This window comes from Mauremys mutica, chromosome 4 (genome assembly GCF_020497125.1).
Source record: "Mauremys mutica isolate MM-2020 ecotype Southern chromosome 4, ASM2049712v1, whole genome shotgun sequence".
Taxonomy (NCBI): Eukaryota; Metazoa; Chordata; order Testudines; family Geoemydidae; genus Mauremys; species Mauremys mutica.
The window spans coordinates 116,849,588-116,866,573 of NC_059075.1; the positions used below are offsets into that span (position 1 = coordinate 116,849,588).

The 16,986-nt window shown below is 48.6% G+C and overlaps 1 protein-coding gene across 1 annotated transcript in view; it reads left to right on the forward strand.

Moving 5' to 3' along the window:
* Nucleotides 1–15,735, forward strand: part of LOC123368699 (NACHT, LRR and PYD domains-containing protein 3-like) — a 118,385-nt gene extending 102,650 nt beyond the window's left edge. The window contains exons 12-13 of the mRNA XM_045013736.1: nucleotides 11,824–11,991; nucleotides 15,086–15,735. Coding sequence (XP_044869671.1) covers nucleotides 11,824–11,991; nucleotides 15,086–15,182 — 265 coding nt within the window. The 3' untranslated portion in view covers nucleotides 15,183–15,735. The remainder of the gene's footprint in view (nucleotides 1–11,823; nucleotides 11,992–15,085) is intronic.
* The last annotated feature ends 1,251 nt before the right edge of the window (nucleotides 15,736–16,986 follow it).

Sequence of the window (16,986 nt, forward strand, 5' to 3'; positions counted from 1 at the left end):
AAATGAGACCCAGAAAGATGGAATGACTTTCCCAAGGTCACACAGGTAGTGTATGATAGAGCCAGGAAGTGAACACAGTTCTCATGAGTTCTCATCCAGGGCTTTAACTGCACAACCAGGCTTTCTTGTGCACGGAGCTATATTCATTCTTGTGTTTCTTGACTTCAGAAATGTGCCTTTTTAATGGACATTGTCTCTTTTATATGGTTAAGGTTATTAAGGCAGAGCTATTTAACCAGAGTACCACTTGGGCATCCCTCTGGATTACAGCTACCAGAAGCCCCCATTCAGGGTAGAAACCAAGACCACAGAGCTGAACCTGGTAGCTCCCTTAAAGGGACAGTGCATCCTATGACAGCATCTTAAAATGTCTCAGCAAATTCAGCCTTAACTTCTCAAAATGAGTGTTCTACTCAGAATGTCTCCTGAGGGCACTAGAGGATGGCCTTGGGATGACATATATGAGAGAGTATCAGAGGGGTAGCCGTGTTAGTCTGGATCTGTAAAAGCAGCAAAGAGTCCTGTGGCACCTTATAGACTAACAGAAGTTTTGGAGCATGAGCTATCGTGGGTGAATACCCACTTCGTCAGATATATGAGAGAAAAGCTTCAAGGAATTTAAAAAAAATGTCATCACTGGGCACTAGTACTGAACTAACTTGAAATTAACGTAGAGCCCAAAATTGCAATTGATTGGTCATTGGCGGGGGTTGTCTTCATGGGTGGCATATGCTTCCAAAGCACTAGTTAAACACAACACTTCCCATTGAGAGACATATGCTGGCTGTTGTGTCTGGGGTGTATTCTAGCTCTACTGATTTCTGACCATATATGTTCATGAAACTTAAGTGCTTGAAGCCATATCACACAATCCACTTTGCAAAGCATCACATTCCATTTTATTGTGATGATTACAATACTTTGATTTTTGGGGCCTTAGTTCCTGGAGTCGTGAATAATTTAGAATTTCGGCTTAAAATTTATTTATAATTATGTTTCTCAGCCCTCATGATTGTGGAGAAAAGATTAAAAATGTGACCCATGTGTAACCTACACATTCAGGAACTAGCAGGCTAAGAAAAAGCAACACAAAAGCATTAATTTTAATCATGATTTTGGGAACATGAAGTCTGACTTTTGAACTCCTGCAACTGGCAATACTTCTGTAAACGGGCGGTACTCACCCCTGCCGCGCCTCCTGCTGGTTGGTCCCAGAATGTCCCTCGGTCCAGCCCTGGAGCGCCCTCAGCAGGCTGGTGACCCGCCTGTTCTCTGGCCCCGGCGTCCCTCCCTGGACCCGGTGCCCCCTATCTATAATTGGGTCTCCTCCTCCCAGGGGACCCCGCGCTACTATCCCCGCCTTGCCTCAGTAGTGGCTACTGACAGTCATGGTCTAGCCCCACACCCTGGGGCAGACTGCAGTATCAGCCCACTCATCACAGGCAAAGGGGGTTTGGACCTGCTGCTTCGTCCTACCCCTGGGCTGCCCTCTGCAACCCACAGTACCTATGGCCCTTCGCTAGGCCGCAGCCTGGGGCTGTCCTGGCTAGAGCTTCCCTGGCTCCTCAGCCTATCCCCCAGCTCTGCTTCCCTCAGGTATCTAGCCTCCAGCTAAGTAGCCAGGCCCATCCCTCTCTGCCTGCAGAGAGGGACCCCTGTCTGGGCTCTAGCTTCCCTGCCTCTTATAAGCCCCAGGGCTTCAGTTTGGGGCGTGGCCTCCAGCTGTAGCCACTTTCCCACTCAGCCCAGCTCTGTCAGGGCCGCTTTTAACCCCTCTCAAGCCCTGTCAGGCAGCATTACAAAGCCCTCAGGGCCGGAGCAGGGTCCGCCCTGCTACACTTCCTATTGTTGTCAGATGTCACTCTGTCAAATGTTGATAACTGTTCGGCTGCATGCGTGTACTCCCTCTGTGTGCTGCCCTCGCTCTGCACAGATAGCTGGCACAGAAGACCCCAAGAGAACCCCCAATGACCACAGAATCGGATATGGTACGAAGGCACCCAGCCAGGTTTATTGGCAAATGAAGCACAGTAATAGTTTCCAGTAGACTACAGGATTTACTACAAATATGTGCCCCCTGACAATGGACTAAGCTCAGTCAGTGCCAGGATTTTCCAATGCCCTCTAAGCTGGACAAAGACAGCCCCTCTGGGATACATTTTTATACACAATTACAAACAAGTTATACCTCACTCCTGACGTATCAGGGTGCCATCCTTTGACGTATCAAGGTGCCGCCCGTTTCCTTGTACATGTTGCTTCAATCATGACATCCCTATGTGTCATGCTGTCATCCTGACCTTATCCTTAGGATGGGTCAGTATGTTCTTGCTATCAATGGGGAGTTTGCTGGTATCGAGGTGTTCTGGTACCGCCTTTCTGGAATGTGCCTGTGTGAGTGTCTGTGCCTAGCAGTATCAGCCCTATGCTTGCCTGATTCTGTGAGCAGGGCCTGCCTGTTGCTCACAACCTGACTTTGCTTTATATTACCCATTTTCAAAACAACCTTTCACAGGCTCAGACAAGAAACAAAAAATGACCAGCTCACAGCAGCATGACAAAGTAATTGTAGATGGCCGGCCAGGGGAATAATCCCTGGTGCCCCCACCATAGAACCATACTGGTACAATATATATTGTAACATCAGGGGTATTGGAAGGAATGAGTCTAAACCACATTACCTAAAATCCAAAAATCTCTTAACACAGCAGTGCCTGTTTACCCTGGAGCAGAGACGGGCACACCACTTATCATAAGAACACTTTGTTTCAGTTTCCCATTCCTTCGGCCTCTCTCTCTCGCCACAACCCCCTGCAGCGCAGGCACCGGGGGAGAAGAAGCCCATTACAAATTAATTAATAATAATAGAGATTAAATTGCTGCACATGGTGGAATTCTATGCAAAGGACATTGGCCCAATGCCATACAATTCCAAGCATAACCCACAGCTGTTAATGTCAATGTGGGGCTATTTTATGAAATTGCCAAGGGTCTGATTAGATTTTAAACCTGAAATGATTTTTTTTTTTTAATTTCTGTTCCATGAAAATGGACACCTCATCTTTTTTGTCAGGCTTTGAAATGAAAACTTTGGACCTAACTCTTAAATGAGGACTCAGGCCCTGTGAGTCACTTTCAAACAACATAGAAACCAGCATGAAAAGCCTTTTCTACCTTTACTTCAGGCTGTGACTCAAGTTATTGTTTTAAATGCTCACCGAAGACTCCACTTGGATCCATGACAGACTTAACAAAACAACTTTTAGCTACCTTATTTTTCTTTTAACTTTTCTTCAGGTTTTCTTTTAAACATGTCTTTCGGTTTTAAAACTTGTTTTTATTATAATAGTATGTAACCCCTCCTCTCTTTTCTCTCCCAGACACTTGCTATCACTGATATTTGGGGTATTTTCTCTCCACTCCTTGCATGGATCATGTTCTGGGTTCTTTTTCTTTTTTGGCTCCTGGTATCTCCACTCAAAGAGACTCTGCACCGTGCCCAGTGCACAGGGTGACTGTCCTTTGATAAAGCCATGATAATACTTCAATCTGTAAAGAAGCGTAAAGCCCAGTATACAAGGGACAATAGAGTAAATAAAATAAGCCTCAGCAAATGAATGAGAAACCAAAAATAACACTATAACAGAAAGGTGAATGGTATTGTTCACAGGAAAATAGTATCTGCGGAAGGAAGAGGTTAAGATTATCTAATAATTAAGAAACATTATTAACCCAATTTCATGCACTCAAAGTACACAAACTCCTCTAATCCCAGCTCCCAACCAGCACATTCCCAAGGTGGCTGGTGCTCCTGAGGTCACATGTCCTGAGATGGAGTGTTGCAGCTCTATCCACAATATTTCAATTGTGGTGGCTGATAAAACAAAAGTCGCCTTTTAATTCATGCCTTGGTAGGGCAGGCTCCTCTCCTGACTCCATCCATGTTCACTAGAATCCCTTGGGATCTTGGCTGGCTCTTGGTAACCTGAGCTGGGTAAGAAATATCTCTCTCTCTCTCTCTCTCTCTCTCTCTCTCTCTGGATACTGGTCACTGCAGTGCTGGAGCTGCGATATTCTTGAAGCCACAGTCTCAGAGTAATACAAACTCCTTTTCGGGGTAGTGGGAATTTAGCAGGGGCTCCCTGGTCTGCGCTGTCTCTCTCCCAGCTTCCAATTGTAAACCCTCTCGCTCTGTCAGGCTGCCCTTTTCCCTGTAAACTTGCTGTTGTGGGATGTGCAGCCCTGGCTTGTCATTGGACTGGTGGATGGACTGTCCAGGTCAAACTAGGCCCAGCCAGTGCTCCTTGTTTCTTCTGTTCTTAGTCCTGACTCCAAGCATGATGAGCACGGGGTCCAAGAGCACTGGTAGCCATTTTAGCTGCAGTCGCTTTTGGTAGGGCTCCCTAGAAACTCAAGACTGGAGCTTCAGGAGCTGGAAAACCCCATATGAGGCTTACAAGCACAGTGACCAATAGTTTCAAGTTAATTTAAGGGAGGAGATTTGTGGTCATGATGAGGAGCAGCCAGGCCAAACCTGAGCAGTACTCCGGGATCACACATGCATGGACATTTATCTCTCACACACACACACACACACACACACACACACACACACACACACACACACACACACACACACACACACACACACACACGAAGTACAGGAGGATTTCTCTCACTGAGGATTGTGGGATTGTTTAGGATGGAGGTTAAGAGTGAGTGTGCTTTGCTGTTGTCTGTGTTTTGGGGAGGAAATTCTGTGTGTGTCTCATTATTTTTTGGTAGTTGTGGGTTTATGTCAGGATTCCTTTTGTCTTAGCAGGCTTTTGTGCACCCTCTGGACTGGGATGGCCGGTCGAGGGCCCAGGGGGACAATGACTGCAGTTTGTTGCAGAGTGTGAGGGTTTAACGTGTGGCTACGGGGTTTGGATTTTGCCTCCAAACTCTGCCTCTGTGGAGGAGCATGTTCTAGCTGTGTGGAAGGTCAGTGGGTTTAAGAATGTGATGTATTGCCTCCCACATGAGCAAGGCTGTGTTGTTTGTTGCTACACATAGCCTCCTTGAGCAGGTGGTTGTGGAGGGGATTAGGGTGTTTATGTCCCTGTTGTGCCCCTCTCAACACCTGCTGTTACACTTGCTGTTTCTAACGTCCCTCCATTTTTAGGAAATGAGAAGCCTGGTGAGTTATGGTAAGTCACTAGCTCTATTAGGAGGATTCCATTTGGCTGTGTTCAGCATGTTTTGTCCTTTCATAGGCAGCTCTATATGATATTAAACTGAGCTTCCAAAGTATTTAAAGTGTCCATGAAGTATCGGATTGGGGAGAAGCGGTATAGACTGATTGGGGAGTGTGACAACATCATGTTTGTTGCCGTGAGGACGTGGCCTGTTTTCGTTGTGGGAGTCTGACACATTGAGTCAATCAGTGCCCCTGGTGACCCTGTGCCTAGGAATGTGGGGGGTTCTCAGAGTAAAGCACAGGGTGGGGTGGCTGCGACAGAGACTGAGTGCCACCAGGCTCAAGATATCTCTGGGAATGTTGGTTCTTGAGGGGAGGGGGTTAGTGACCCCTTCCCCCCCAGGGGAGATGGTATTACTGGTTCTGTGGCTCCTGATTCAGTGGATTCACAGCCTGAGCCTGTCTGAGAAATGGAGGCTGAGCCTGTCGCTTTGGTTTCCATGGCTTTGGCTGTGGATTCTGGCTTGTTGGCAAAACTCTGGGATAAAAAAACAGCCACTGAAGGCCCCAGTGGATTAGTTTAGTCAGTGCAGTCAGGGAGCACATGGCTGTGGGTGCTGCTGAGGGTGGGTCTTTGGTTGGAGGCATGGGGAATTCTTAGGTATTAGTTTTGTCCCCTCGGTCCCAGCAGCCCACTCCCTCTGGTCTCTCAGAGGTTCCCTCCCCCCCCCCCCCCCCCGAGGTCATTAGTGACTCTGAGTCTCAGAGTATGGGATGAAAAACTCATGGATTCTTTGGGACCTGAACTCCCTGAAGCGAGGATACACCCCGGACACTATGACAGGTTTCTGGATGAGACTACGGGGAAACGTGGTGTAGAAGTGGAAGATTGGTTTCCTGAACTTAATCTGGTTTTGTTGTCTGACTGCTCAGTATGCTATGAGATGTGTCTGTGTGTGTGAATTTGACACACAGAAGCGGTATAGACTGAATAAAGTGATGACCAAAGCATGTCTCTCTTTGATCAATTGAAATATTGTGGATTAGCGGATATAGGAACACTGGGTAGTTTTGTTTGTTTTTTTGTTTTCTTTTTTGGTGGGGGGGTCCTGTTTCTGTCTTTTTCTTATTTTTTCTGGTCTGAGGGATAATTTTGTATGTGGCTCTCTGAATGTCAGTGGGCACAGGGACAATAAAAAACAGGTCTTTTTTTGAGTTCCTGTCCCAGAAAAAGATAGATATTTTGTTTTTGCAAGAGATACACACAAATGCAGGCAACCAGACTGACAGGCTTCCTGATTGCAGAGGGGAGGTTTTCTGAGTTGTGCTTCCATTGCAAACGCAGGGGTTGCCATTCTCTTTCAAAACAAGGCAAAGCCCGATTCGGTGATCTCTCTCCGAGTAACACACGCACACGGGAAGGGAAAGTGCAGGGGACCTATCTCTCATACACCGCCTCCCATTGTACTGATTATCAGTTACTCTCTAAATCAGGGGTCCCCAACCTTTTCAGGACCAGGGACCGGTCATGCCTGCGGAGGGAGCGCTCGTCCCGCGGCTCAGCTGGACCGCCCGCAGGCGTGCCTGCGGGAGGTCCACCGGCTCCGGTTGAGCTGCCGCAGGCATGACTGCGGACGGTTCGCTGGTCGCGCGGCTCAGCTGGACCGCCCGCAGGCATGCCTGCGGCAGCTCAACCGGAGCCGGTGGACCTCCCGCAGGCATGACTGCGGGCGGTCCACCTGAGCCGCGCGACCAGCGAACCGTCCGCAGTCATGCCAGCGGGAGGTCCACCGGAGCCCCGGGAGCAGCGGACCTCCCGCAGGCATGACTGCGGAGGGAGCGCTCGTCCCGCGGCTCGGGTAGACCTCCCGCAGGCACGCCTGCGGGAGGCCCACTGGGTCGGTTCGCGGCCCGGTTTGTAAGAGGCCGCGGACTGGTACCGGGCCGCGGACCGGGGGTTGGGGACCCGTGCTCTAAATAGTTGTCCCTGAAGACTTGATTTTGCTCTATGCTTAAAACAGTCAACATTTTACCACTGGTTTGTCCCAACTGCCTTTCTGTCATGACAGGGAGGTCACTCAAATCTGAGTGAGTGGCACTGTGACCTCATGCACCAGGTTGCAACACCCAGATCCGGGACCTAGCCAGCCCTGCAGGACTGAAGCTGCAGGAGCCGCTGCTGTGGGGTAAATGCATGGTGAACTCTACCCGCTCCCCAGGGCCAGGACATGATTCCCCTCCGTAACCCTCAGGTCAGGGCCTCCCATACAACCCTTTGACACATTCTGTCAGGTTGCAGTGCTCAGAACTTAGGATTTATATAACAAATACTTAAGTGCTGTATTTTGCTGTATTTAGCAAGTATTATGTTAACATGTATATTCTATATCATGGGTTAGAAATATTTCATAAGCCAGACATTTTGCACTAAAGCTATTTACTGTGTCGTGACAGGCCATCAAGGTTTACAAATGGGTCCTGAGACAAAAAGGTTGAAAACCACTCTTTAAGCTCAGCCATGGCTCCCAGGACTTCTAGACTCCTGGCTCCCCATTAGCCCTAGTGGATTCATGGTGAACCATGAATCTAGAAGCCTTGAGAACCTAGAAGTCCTGGGGACAGTGACTGAGCCAGGAGCCTTAGCGGTAGGGAACCAGGACTTCCAGAGTTTCCAGCTCTGCAGTGGCGAGCCAGAAACCGATCCCTATATCGAGCTGGTGTTCTCAGGGCTTCCAGGTGCTCAGCTGGTGACTTCCACCAGCTTATCAGCAAACACAGACTTCTTGCATATCATTTTATATAATTTAAATAATTTTCATACAGATTATAGTAGTTTATGCTTTAACACAGGATGTTATAATTTCTTATTTAATTTTAAATATTTATTTTTAAAAGCAAAATAGATTTAATTTAAATAAAAAATCCTATTTAAATTAATCTGACTTAAGTAAAAAAATCAGACAATGTCTGTGATTCTTTTATTAAAAGAAACATCTATTTTTCTGCATCCTGCTTACACTCAATATCAGGTGTGAGGCATGAGCCAAAGCAGAACATGACCGTAATTGTATTTCTGCAGGAATTGCTTGTTTATGTGACCACTTTCAAGTAAAGACTAAAAACAAAGATTTAAGTTTGTGTGACAGGGATTTTTTTAGTTTACAATAGAAATAAATGTGCATGAGGAGGTCTTTCACCAAATCTTCAACTGGAAACCAAACACTCCAGCCAGTGAGCTACCAAATTTGGCCCTTTTATAGAACCTCTTCCACAATTTACCCATGAATAGGCTCTGTGCATCTCCCTGTTGAGCATCAAATGCAGTATTGATTTGGTAAACAGATGTTCCATGTGTTTGTTCCTGTGGAAGAAACAAACTCCACTCTCAGGTTGGAAAGAACAAAATCAGAGACAGCTTTATTCAGGACATGCAATTGCAAGGGAAGAACACAGCTGACAGAGAGTATCTCTGCCTCAGTTTCTTCAAAGTACAAGCAATATCACACAAGCATTTATACATTTTAGTGGCATGCGCTAATTAAAAACATCTGCAGTTTGTTTATGTTATGTCCTGCTCATTCCTGTATTTTCTCAATTCTTTTCTGAAAACATCGCTATCTCAAAGCTGGGTCACGCTGACTCTACTGTTTCTTACTTGCTTCTGACGTGAGCCCTGCTTCTACAGGTCTCACAATATTTGGCTAAGACTTAGCATGACAGTTGCTCTGTTTCATACAACTGAGAGGCCTGTATTTAAATGCTTTAACCCTGTTCCCACATTCCCCCCTTTTGTGCTTGTCTTTAGCACAACCAACATTCTTAAACCTCCAGTTACATCATGACTTGTGTTTCTATTTCTAGCTTAAAAGGATCAGGACTAGCCCTATACATCTTAGCTGGATATAACGATAATGCATGATTAGTATAAACATGAAAGGCATTTTTGTTATTACACTTATCACAACAACAGTAACACATTCCTAGACTAAACAAAAACAATACAAGCATTAATGTCCCCATTGTAATAATATGCTGGGGTTGTTTCACTGCCTTAATTACATAGCACATCACATCATAATTAGTACACAAAGTAAACACTCTATAGGCTATAAGGAAAGCATGTTTTTCAATTTGATATATATTCTGAAGCACATGGATTTGACCCTGTAAATCAGAATTTTTCTGAACGTCTGGTAGGAGTAAGCGCAAATTCTGAAATTGGTCAGGTATTAAAGTGGTAGGGCTTTGTCCACAGGCCAATAAATAATGTAATTTCCTGTGGTCATGGTGAGATTAAAATGCATATCTAGCATTTTAATTTTAATTTTATCTAGCTGCCCTGGTCCTTTAAATAGTCGCCAAAACCCCACCGCTTCCCCAGGGCTCCCGCAGCTATTTAAAGGACCAGGGTGGTAGAAGCTGAGGAGCCCTGGCCCTTTAAATAGCCCCCGGGGCCTGGGCTGCTGCTGCTACCCTGGTGTGTGGGGGGGAGGAGAAACCTGCGGGTTCTGAGGGGGGCAGTCGGGGGCAGGACATGGGTTGGGGTCAGGTGTGTGCGGGGGAGACAAGCACATGGAGCTTGTACTGTAATCACTAGGTGGTTCCCTACTGGGTCCTCTGTGGCACTTTGGCGGCGGGACCTTCACTTGAAGGACCTGCTCCCAAAATGCCGCCGAAAACCCGGAGTGAGTGAACCCCTGCCCCTCGGCTGCTGAAGTGCCACCGAGGACCCTTGGGAGCTCATCACTGGATATTGCATGTAAAGCAGGCCATGTGAGGTATCATGGGAAAGGTTATGATCTGCTGAAATCCACTGTTCCATCTACATTTGTACATCACTAATGAATATAAAGTTATGAGAATTGTGTTGTATGGATGTCACTAAAATATGCTGTGGGTTTGGGAAGCGCCCAGATACTAGTTCTCGGTGTCTTATGAACCGTAACATCCAGTAACATCCAGTGGGGAGAGAAAACTGCTTGCTCTAAATACTGCCTAGTGTCTAACAGGTTTAAGATTCAGGCTGTGCACTTGTTTTGTTTTCTTTGGTAACTAATTCTGACTTTTTGCCTATGACGTGTAATCACTTAAAATCGACCGTTTGTAATCAATAAACTCAGTTTAATGTTTATCGTTACCAGTGAGTTTGACTGAAGCGCTTGGTAAATCTGCTCAGGTTACAAAGGCTGGGGTACGTCCACTTTCCAATTAATAAACTTGCATTTCTCAAGAAAGGGTCTTGAGCGGTGCAAGACGGTATATTCCTAAGGTACAACTTGTGGAGCCTTTCTCAGTGATTCGTGAGTGGCTGTAGGAGCATTCACGCAACCTAGCTGAACACGGGGCTCCACATGCGGTTGTACTGAGTGGTAACAGCACCTGGAGGGGTTTGCTCCTTGCCACCAGTATGTCATTGTGAGAGACAACCCGGAATAGAGAGTAAAGGGGACACAGCGGTCCCACAGTCACAGCTTGCACCCCGGGGGTGCCGTCATACCTCCCCATTGGGCAGAGTAACAATATTTTAAGGCAAATGAGGTGATGAAGGAGTCCGTGCAGGTGACAGCTCTGGTGGAAGGGGTGTCTCGAGGTGTGTGCAAGATTTAGCAGGTGGAGATGGGATCATGTTTGGGTGTGCAGGGGGCTCATTGTGAGGCCTCGAAGGAGGACAAAGGACAGCCATACTTGTGGGTGATCCTTGAAGTGCACATGGTTATAACCAGCCTGCTGCCATGGTTACGCACTCGGCTGGCTGTCAGCTCCATCAGGAGCCCAGACTCTGCAGCAGGGTTACAGAAACCAGCAGAACTTCTGCTTTTATAATCCCTACAGAGACTCTGGAACAGGCCCTGACAACAAGCCTCCTTTCAGGGACTCTTCCCTCTCCAAACCTTGGGGAACCCCCTGCCATGGGGATCTTCTTCTCTTTATCTCTCCCCACTTTGATCTCTGCTCTCAGAGGAAGGTGGGTGTGATGCTTCCAGTGCTGGGCCTCACATGTGCCTCCTCTCCCCAGGCCTGAGCGTCAGAGCTGGGGTCAGAGGCAGGAGACGTCTGTGTCCTGCAGGGGAGCAGCAGAACCAGTGCCAGGGGCACGGAGGGGCAGGATCTCCCAGCTCCTCCTGCTCTTAGCCTGGCCCAGCTGCCTGGGGTGGGGGCTCCCCTACAGCCTCCCTGTAGCGATGGGGCTGCTCTGATTGGGTCACACCATTGCAGGGCTGACCAGTGGCAAGTCCAACTTGATTAGTTGAGAGCTGGGTAGGTGGGACTTAAAGGGCAACTTTTTACTCTTTCTGAATTGTGGTTGGACAATGGAAAGGGTGAGGGGCGGTGCTTAGGAAGGAGTCTTACCCCAAACCTTATTTCTCATTGCTCAGTGACAGAGGTTTGAAGTGTCTAGGCCATTCTCACTGTTGATTGGTGAAAGTCAAGGGGTGGAGTTTAGACAGAATATCCCACCCAGTTTGTTTCTCACTGGAAGAAGAGGTGGGGTTTGGGACAGAGTCTGTCGCAGGATTTCTGGCTCATTTTCGATACTGATTGGTCAGACAGATGAGCTAGTGGATGGGGTCACCTGTCAGAGCAGCCGTGACGAGCCCCATTCATATCATGATCCTCCTTCTCTGCCTTTCTCTCTCTTGCAGCTTGGGGTACTGCGGTGTGACAGCCACTGGCTGCAAGGATCTCGCCCCTGTTCTCAGAACCAGCCAGAGGCTGACAGAGCTGAACCTGTGGGGTAAACTGGGAGATGCTGGAGTGCGGCTGCTGTGTAAGGGTCTAAAACATCCAAACTGCAAACTACAGAAACTACAGTAAGTAACAGCCAGCTCCCTTAGACAAACAACAACAGCAACAATCCAGCACTGCCAACATGAAGACGTCAAAAATCATGAGTTAGACCCCTGAAATCATGAGATTTTAAAAAAAAAAAAATCTAATTGTGTTTTTTTAGTGTCTTTTGACTTTCTAACTCCCTTCTACTCCTTTGCCAATATGTGTGAGACGATATCAGATTTAAAAATCAATCTTCAGTGTATACAGAAATTCATGCCTCTCCCTAGTTGCTCAGATGGAGACTGCATTTAATCTCTCCTCACCCATCATGTAGAGGAATTTCTATCCCTTTCCGATCACTGTCTTGACTGTGTCCCCCCTCCCCACACATTTATTTCCTTGGATAAATCAAGGGCTGGATTGTGAATAGTCTGAGAACCACTGACCTAGTTAATGCCTCATGAGCCACACTCACATATAGAACCTACACTACTTGTTAGGGTTGATGAGTGCCGTTATACATAGTAAAGAACTTGAAACATATTCATATAAGGGTATAAGTCAGGAGTGGGGAACCTACAGCCTGTGGCTGGATCCGGCCCCTTGCTCATTTTCATCTGGCCCATGGGCCACACATGATCAGCTCGCCCACTGGTGGGGGAGGACACCAATGTTCGGGGCTTTCCCCTGCAGCAGGGCAAGCCAGCACTCGTGGCTCGAGCCCCACGGGTGGCAGCACAGCTCAGGGCTTCCTGCCCGCAGGGCTGTCGCTGCGAGCACTGGCTCATCCCACCGCAGGTTGGAAGCCCCGAGCCTGGGCATCCTCCTGTGGGCCTGGAGCCAGGAGCGCCAGCTCGCATCCCTGTAGGGGGGAAGCCCTGAATCTCAGCGCCCCCACCCCCAGGGCTGGAGCTACAAGCGCCGGCTCATCCCACTGTGGGGAGAAGCCCAAAGCCGTCATGCACCCATGGGCAGGTGAGTTGAATGTGTGTGGCCCACCATTTATTTTTTCAGTGGGTCAATGGCTTCTGTTACAAAAATGGTTCCCCACCCCTGGAATAAGCAATAAGATCACACTAAGCTCCTCACAGTCCCTATGTCCTGTCTAGCTCTCAAACCAGCTCACCCCAGCTGGGGGAGGATGACCCCTAACACCCTGGCTGTTCCCCCTCCCTACAGGGCAGCCGCTTGGTCCCCACTCTGCTCTCTGGCCCCCCTGCACTCCCTGGGGCTGTGTGTGCAGGGTGCCTGGGCATCATTCACTGTCAGGGCTGCGAATGGGAGCCAGCCCCAAAACCTTCCCGTAGCCTCCTGTGGTGGTAGCTCTGTCTATGGCTCCTCCTTGCTGCTCTGCAGAGCTTGCCTGAAGCAGGGAGCAGTGCTGACAGTTGGGAGGCAGCTCCCAGCTGCCATCATAGGCGTTGCCTCCATGGGTGCTCCAGGACTCAAGCACACACAGAAAAAAATAGGTGGTGCTCAGCACCCACCAGCCATTGAGGTTCCTGGCCCTGGGGCTGGCCACCGATCACTTGCCAGGGTGGGCCCCATTGGAGTGGGTGGGGGGAGGAGCATCTACCAGGAGAAATAAAGTCAGTGTCTGTGGCTGCCAGGATGTTGGGGTCATCCTTCCCTGAGCCATGCTGAGCTGAGAGCCCTGCTGCTCCTTCCCCCTTTCAAGGGAGGGTGGTGATGTGCAGGGTGCTGTACAGTTATGGTGGGGGGGTCTGTAGAGGCATCTCTGGGTGGGGAGAGGGGCGCTGAAGATGCTGTGCCTAGGGGTGCGTAAGGTGTAAATCCGGCCCTGTCAGAGTTCTTAATTTGCGTTACAGGCAGCTTCTTTCTTGTTTGATGAATTACTTCCTTACAGAGGCATATACACTGCATATGTTTGCGATTACATTTGAACAGGGTACAGATAAGTGAAAACAACACATGCTGCATCCCACCAGATTTTCATGAAGTTTAAATACTAAACACATTCTTATACATTGAACATCTCCTTTGAATGATACTAAAATACCAATCAGCTGGTGTGGCTCCCAGCTGTGAGTTTGTCAGTTCTTAGCTGATGTCTATGGCCTTGGCCAGAGCTGACCCTTGGTTTATAAGCATCACAACTCTGAACTGAGCACTGGCTCCTGCTCTCCTAAATTGGCTGCAGACAGACAAACCCCATTCTTCTGAACTGGCTGTAAAAGTAAATACAAGAGTAAGTGACATGTTCCTGTCTTCCTGCAGCCAGGGTGGAGTTTGAGCTCTCACCTGCATTTCAGCAGTGTCAGGCTAAGTCTGCAGCCCCACAACAGCTGCTAAAAACTCTCCTTCAAGAACAGTGTTACCAGGGGTGAAAGTAACTCACAGGACTTACCGGTACGGCCGGAGTCCTGGGGGGAGGGGGCTCATCCGGAAGAGGCGGGGCCTCAAGATTTAAAGGCCCTGGGGCACCAGCTGCAGAAGTGGCTGGTGCCCTTGGGGCGAACTAAAGGGCCCGAAACTCCAGCTGCCGTGGAGCTCCGGGCCCTTTAAATGCCAGCCCCGAGCCCGGCCGCCGGAGCTGCAGACCGGGATTTAAAAGGCTCAGCGCTCCTCACAGAGCCCTTTAAATCCCCACCGCTGAAGCCGATGCGGACCGTACCGGCTTACTTTCACCTCTGAGTGTTACTGAAGCCTGTGAGGAGGGGGTGTGAGGAGCACATGAGAGCTGAGATCATGCTGCTTCCATGGGGAGATTCTGGGAGCTGGATTTTGCAGCCCCTGCTACCTGTGAGCACTGAGTGCCCCCCAGCGATCAATGGAACCGTCCGTGTCAGTCAGTGCTCCCCACCCTGACCAAGGGCTGCGCAATCCAGCCCTTTACATGCAGAAAGGACATTGCCATCCCTGCCCAGAGCTCACAGGGTGAGTGGGGTGTGTGTTCGGGGTGCAGAGCAGGCCAGGCTACAGACTGCACCAGCACTTCTCTTCCCCACCACAAGGGAAAGGCACCTGCTGGCAGAGAGCTCAACAGGCAGGGGGCTGACAGTGACACAGATCCTGTGGGTGCATCACTGGGTGTCCTAGGGGCAGTGGGCTCAGATATTGTGTCTGCAGAGAGAGTTAATACGTCCTTTTCCTTCCCTGTTTTCCCTACAGTTTGACGAAAGGGTATTTAAGTGAAGAAACACAGGCAGAGATGGATGTTGTGAGAGACACAAAACCTGACCTGGTCATAGAGTTACTGGACTGGTGAGCAGGAGCCACTGCACCAATGCAGCTCTGACCTGGCTGCCCTGCCAGTAGCTGAGGGAGCAGCTGGGCAGTGGGAGAGAGAACACATGCCCCTGTTAAAATTAAACCCCGCCAGCCCCAGGGACTCCAGCAGCAAATGTCAACATCTGTGGCACAGGCTGGGTAGAGAGTGTTAGAGTTTAGGAGTAGGAGCTGGGTTTGCTATATTCTCACTGTGCAATGGAGTAGAGGTTTTCAGGGAGGAGTCGGGGGGCAGGATGGAGAAAGGGGATCAGGGCCTAGGGGAGGGAGAGATGGGGGGTTATGAGATGGAGGGGTCTGGTAACCTCCCTTTTTCAGTCTATCAGTGCAGGGGGAGACTCAAGAACCATCCTTGGGTCCAAAGGGGAACTGTCCTTTCTTACAATGGTTCATACTATTATGTGTATATTTACAAGGGGGTTGTAATTTTACACAACTCCACAGCTGTTAAGTTGGCATTTTTCTGTAGCCATCTCCAACAGTGGTTTTTCCTGGGTGTATATTTGTGTCAGTTTTGCTGGAGTTCAATAAAGATTGCGTATCAAGAAATAATTCTGCACTTTCAGAATTTCTGCTCAATGCAAAAGAATTTTCCCATTCTCCAGAGCTGGGGGGTGGGGGGGGGAAAGGAAGTCCTCAGGGATGTTTCACAGAGATTTTGTCATGATCCCAGTTTCTTATTCATTCTAGTCAACACTTTCAGAGGCATGTGCTGGCAAAGTGACAGTTTGGCTGGCTAAAAGGGGGAGGGGGTTGTTTTCCCCCATTCTCTGGATGCTCCTGGCTTTTTCCAAAAACTGGTGAGGGCGACAACAAAGGTCCCGGAATATCCAGTTGGGAGGGAAGAACAAAGGAGCAGGACAGAGAGATGGTTAAGGACAACATGGCTGATCACCTGGTATTTTCAAAAGCCCTAACATGTGCCTAGACAGATGCTGCTGCTCTAGTTAAGCCTGGTGCATGATTGAGGAGGGACAAGTGAACACACTCACCTCACAACCACTCCCTTGCTCATAGGGATACAACACGCATGCAGGCCCCATTACACAACAATTAAGATGCCCCCAAACACACAGAGTGTGTATTTGTGTGTGGTGGCTTGACCAAGCAGGAGGAGGACTGGACTTTCCTTAGCTCTGTGCTAAGAAGTGTTAGAAGACTATTGCATTTTGAAAGATGGTTACTCATGTAGTGGACAGGGAATGATGTAATGTGGGAACCTCTTGACCAAATGAGTCCAAATTTGAACCACAAACTCTACCCTGGACCTTCTACTAGCCTAGCAATTTCCAGGCTTAGCTAATTACACAAGTGAATTTTAAAGCACTTTCAAAACAGCTGTTCATGACAACTGCAACAGAAATCAACCCCCTTCTCTCCCCCATAATTGAAAAGTGGCTTCAGGGAGAGTCCTAGGCCTGGTCTACACTATGAGTTTATATCAAATTTAGCAGCGTTAAATCGCATTAATCCTGCACCCGTCCACACAACGAAAACCTTTATATCGATATAAAGGGCTCTTAATATCGATATCTGTAATCCTCTCCAACGAGGGGAGTTGCACTGAAATTGCCATTGCCATTTCAGATTAGGGTTAGTGTGGCCACAATTCGACAGTATTGGCCTCCGGAAGCTATCCCACAGTGCACCATTGTTACTGCTCTGGACAGCAATCTGAACTCGGATGCACTGGCCAGGTAGACTGGAAAAGCCTCGCAAACTTTTGAATTTCATTTCCTGTTTGCCTAGCGTGGAGGGCCGATCAGCACAGGTGACCATGCAGT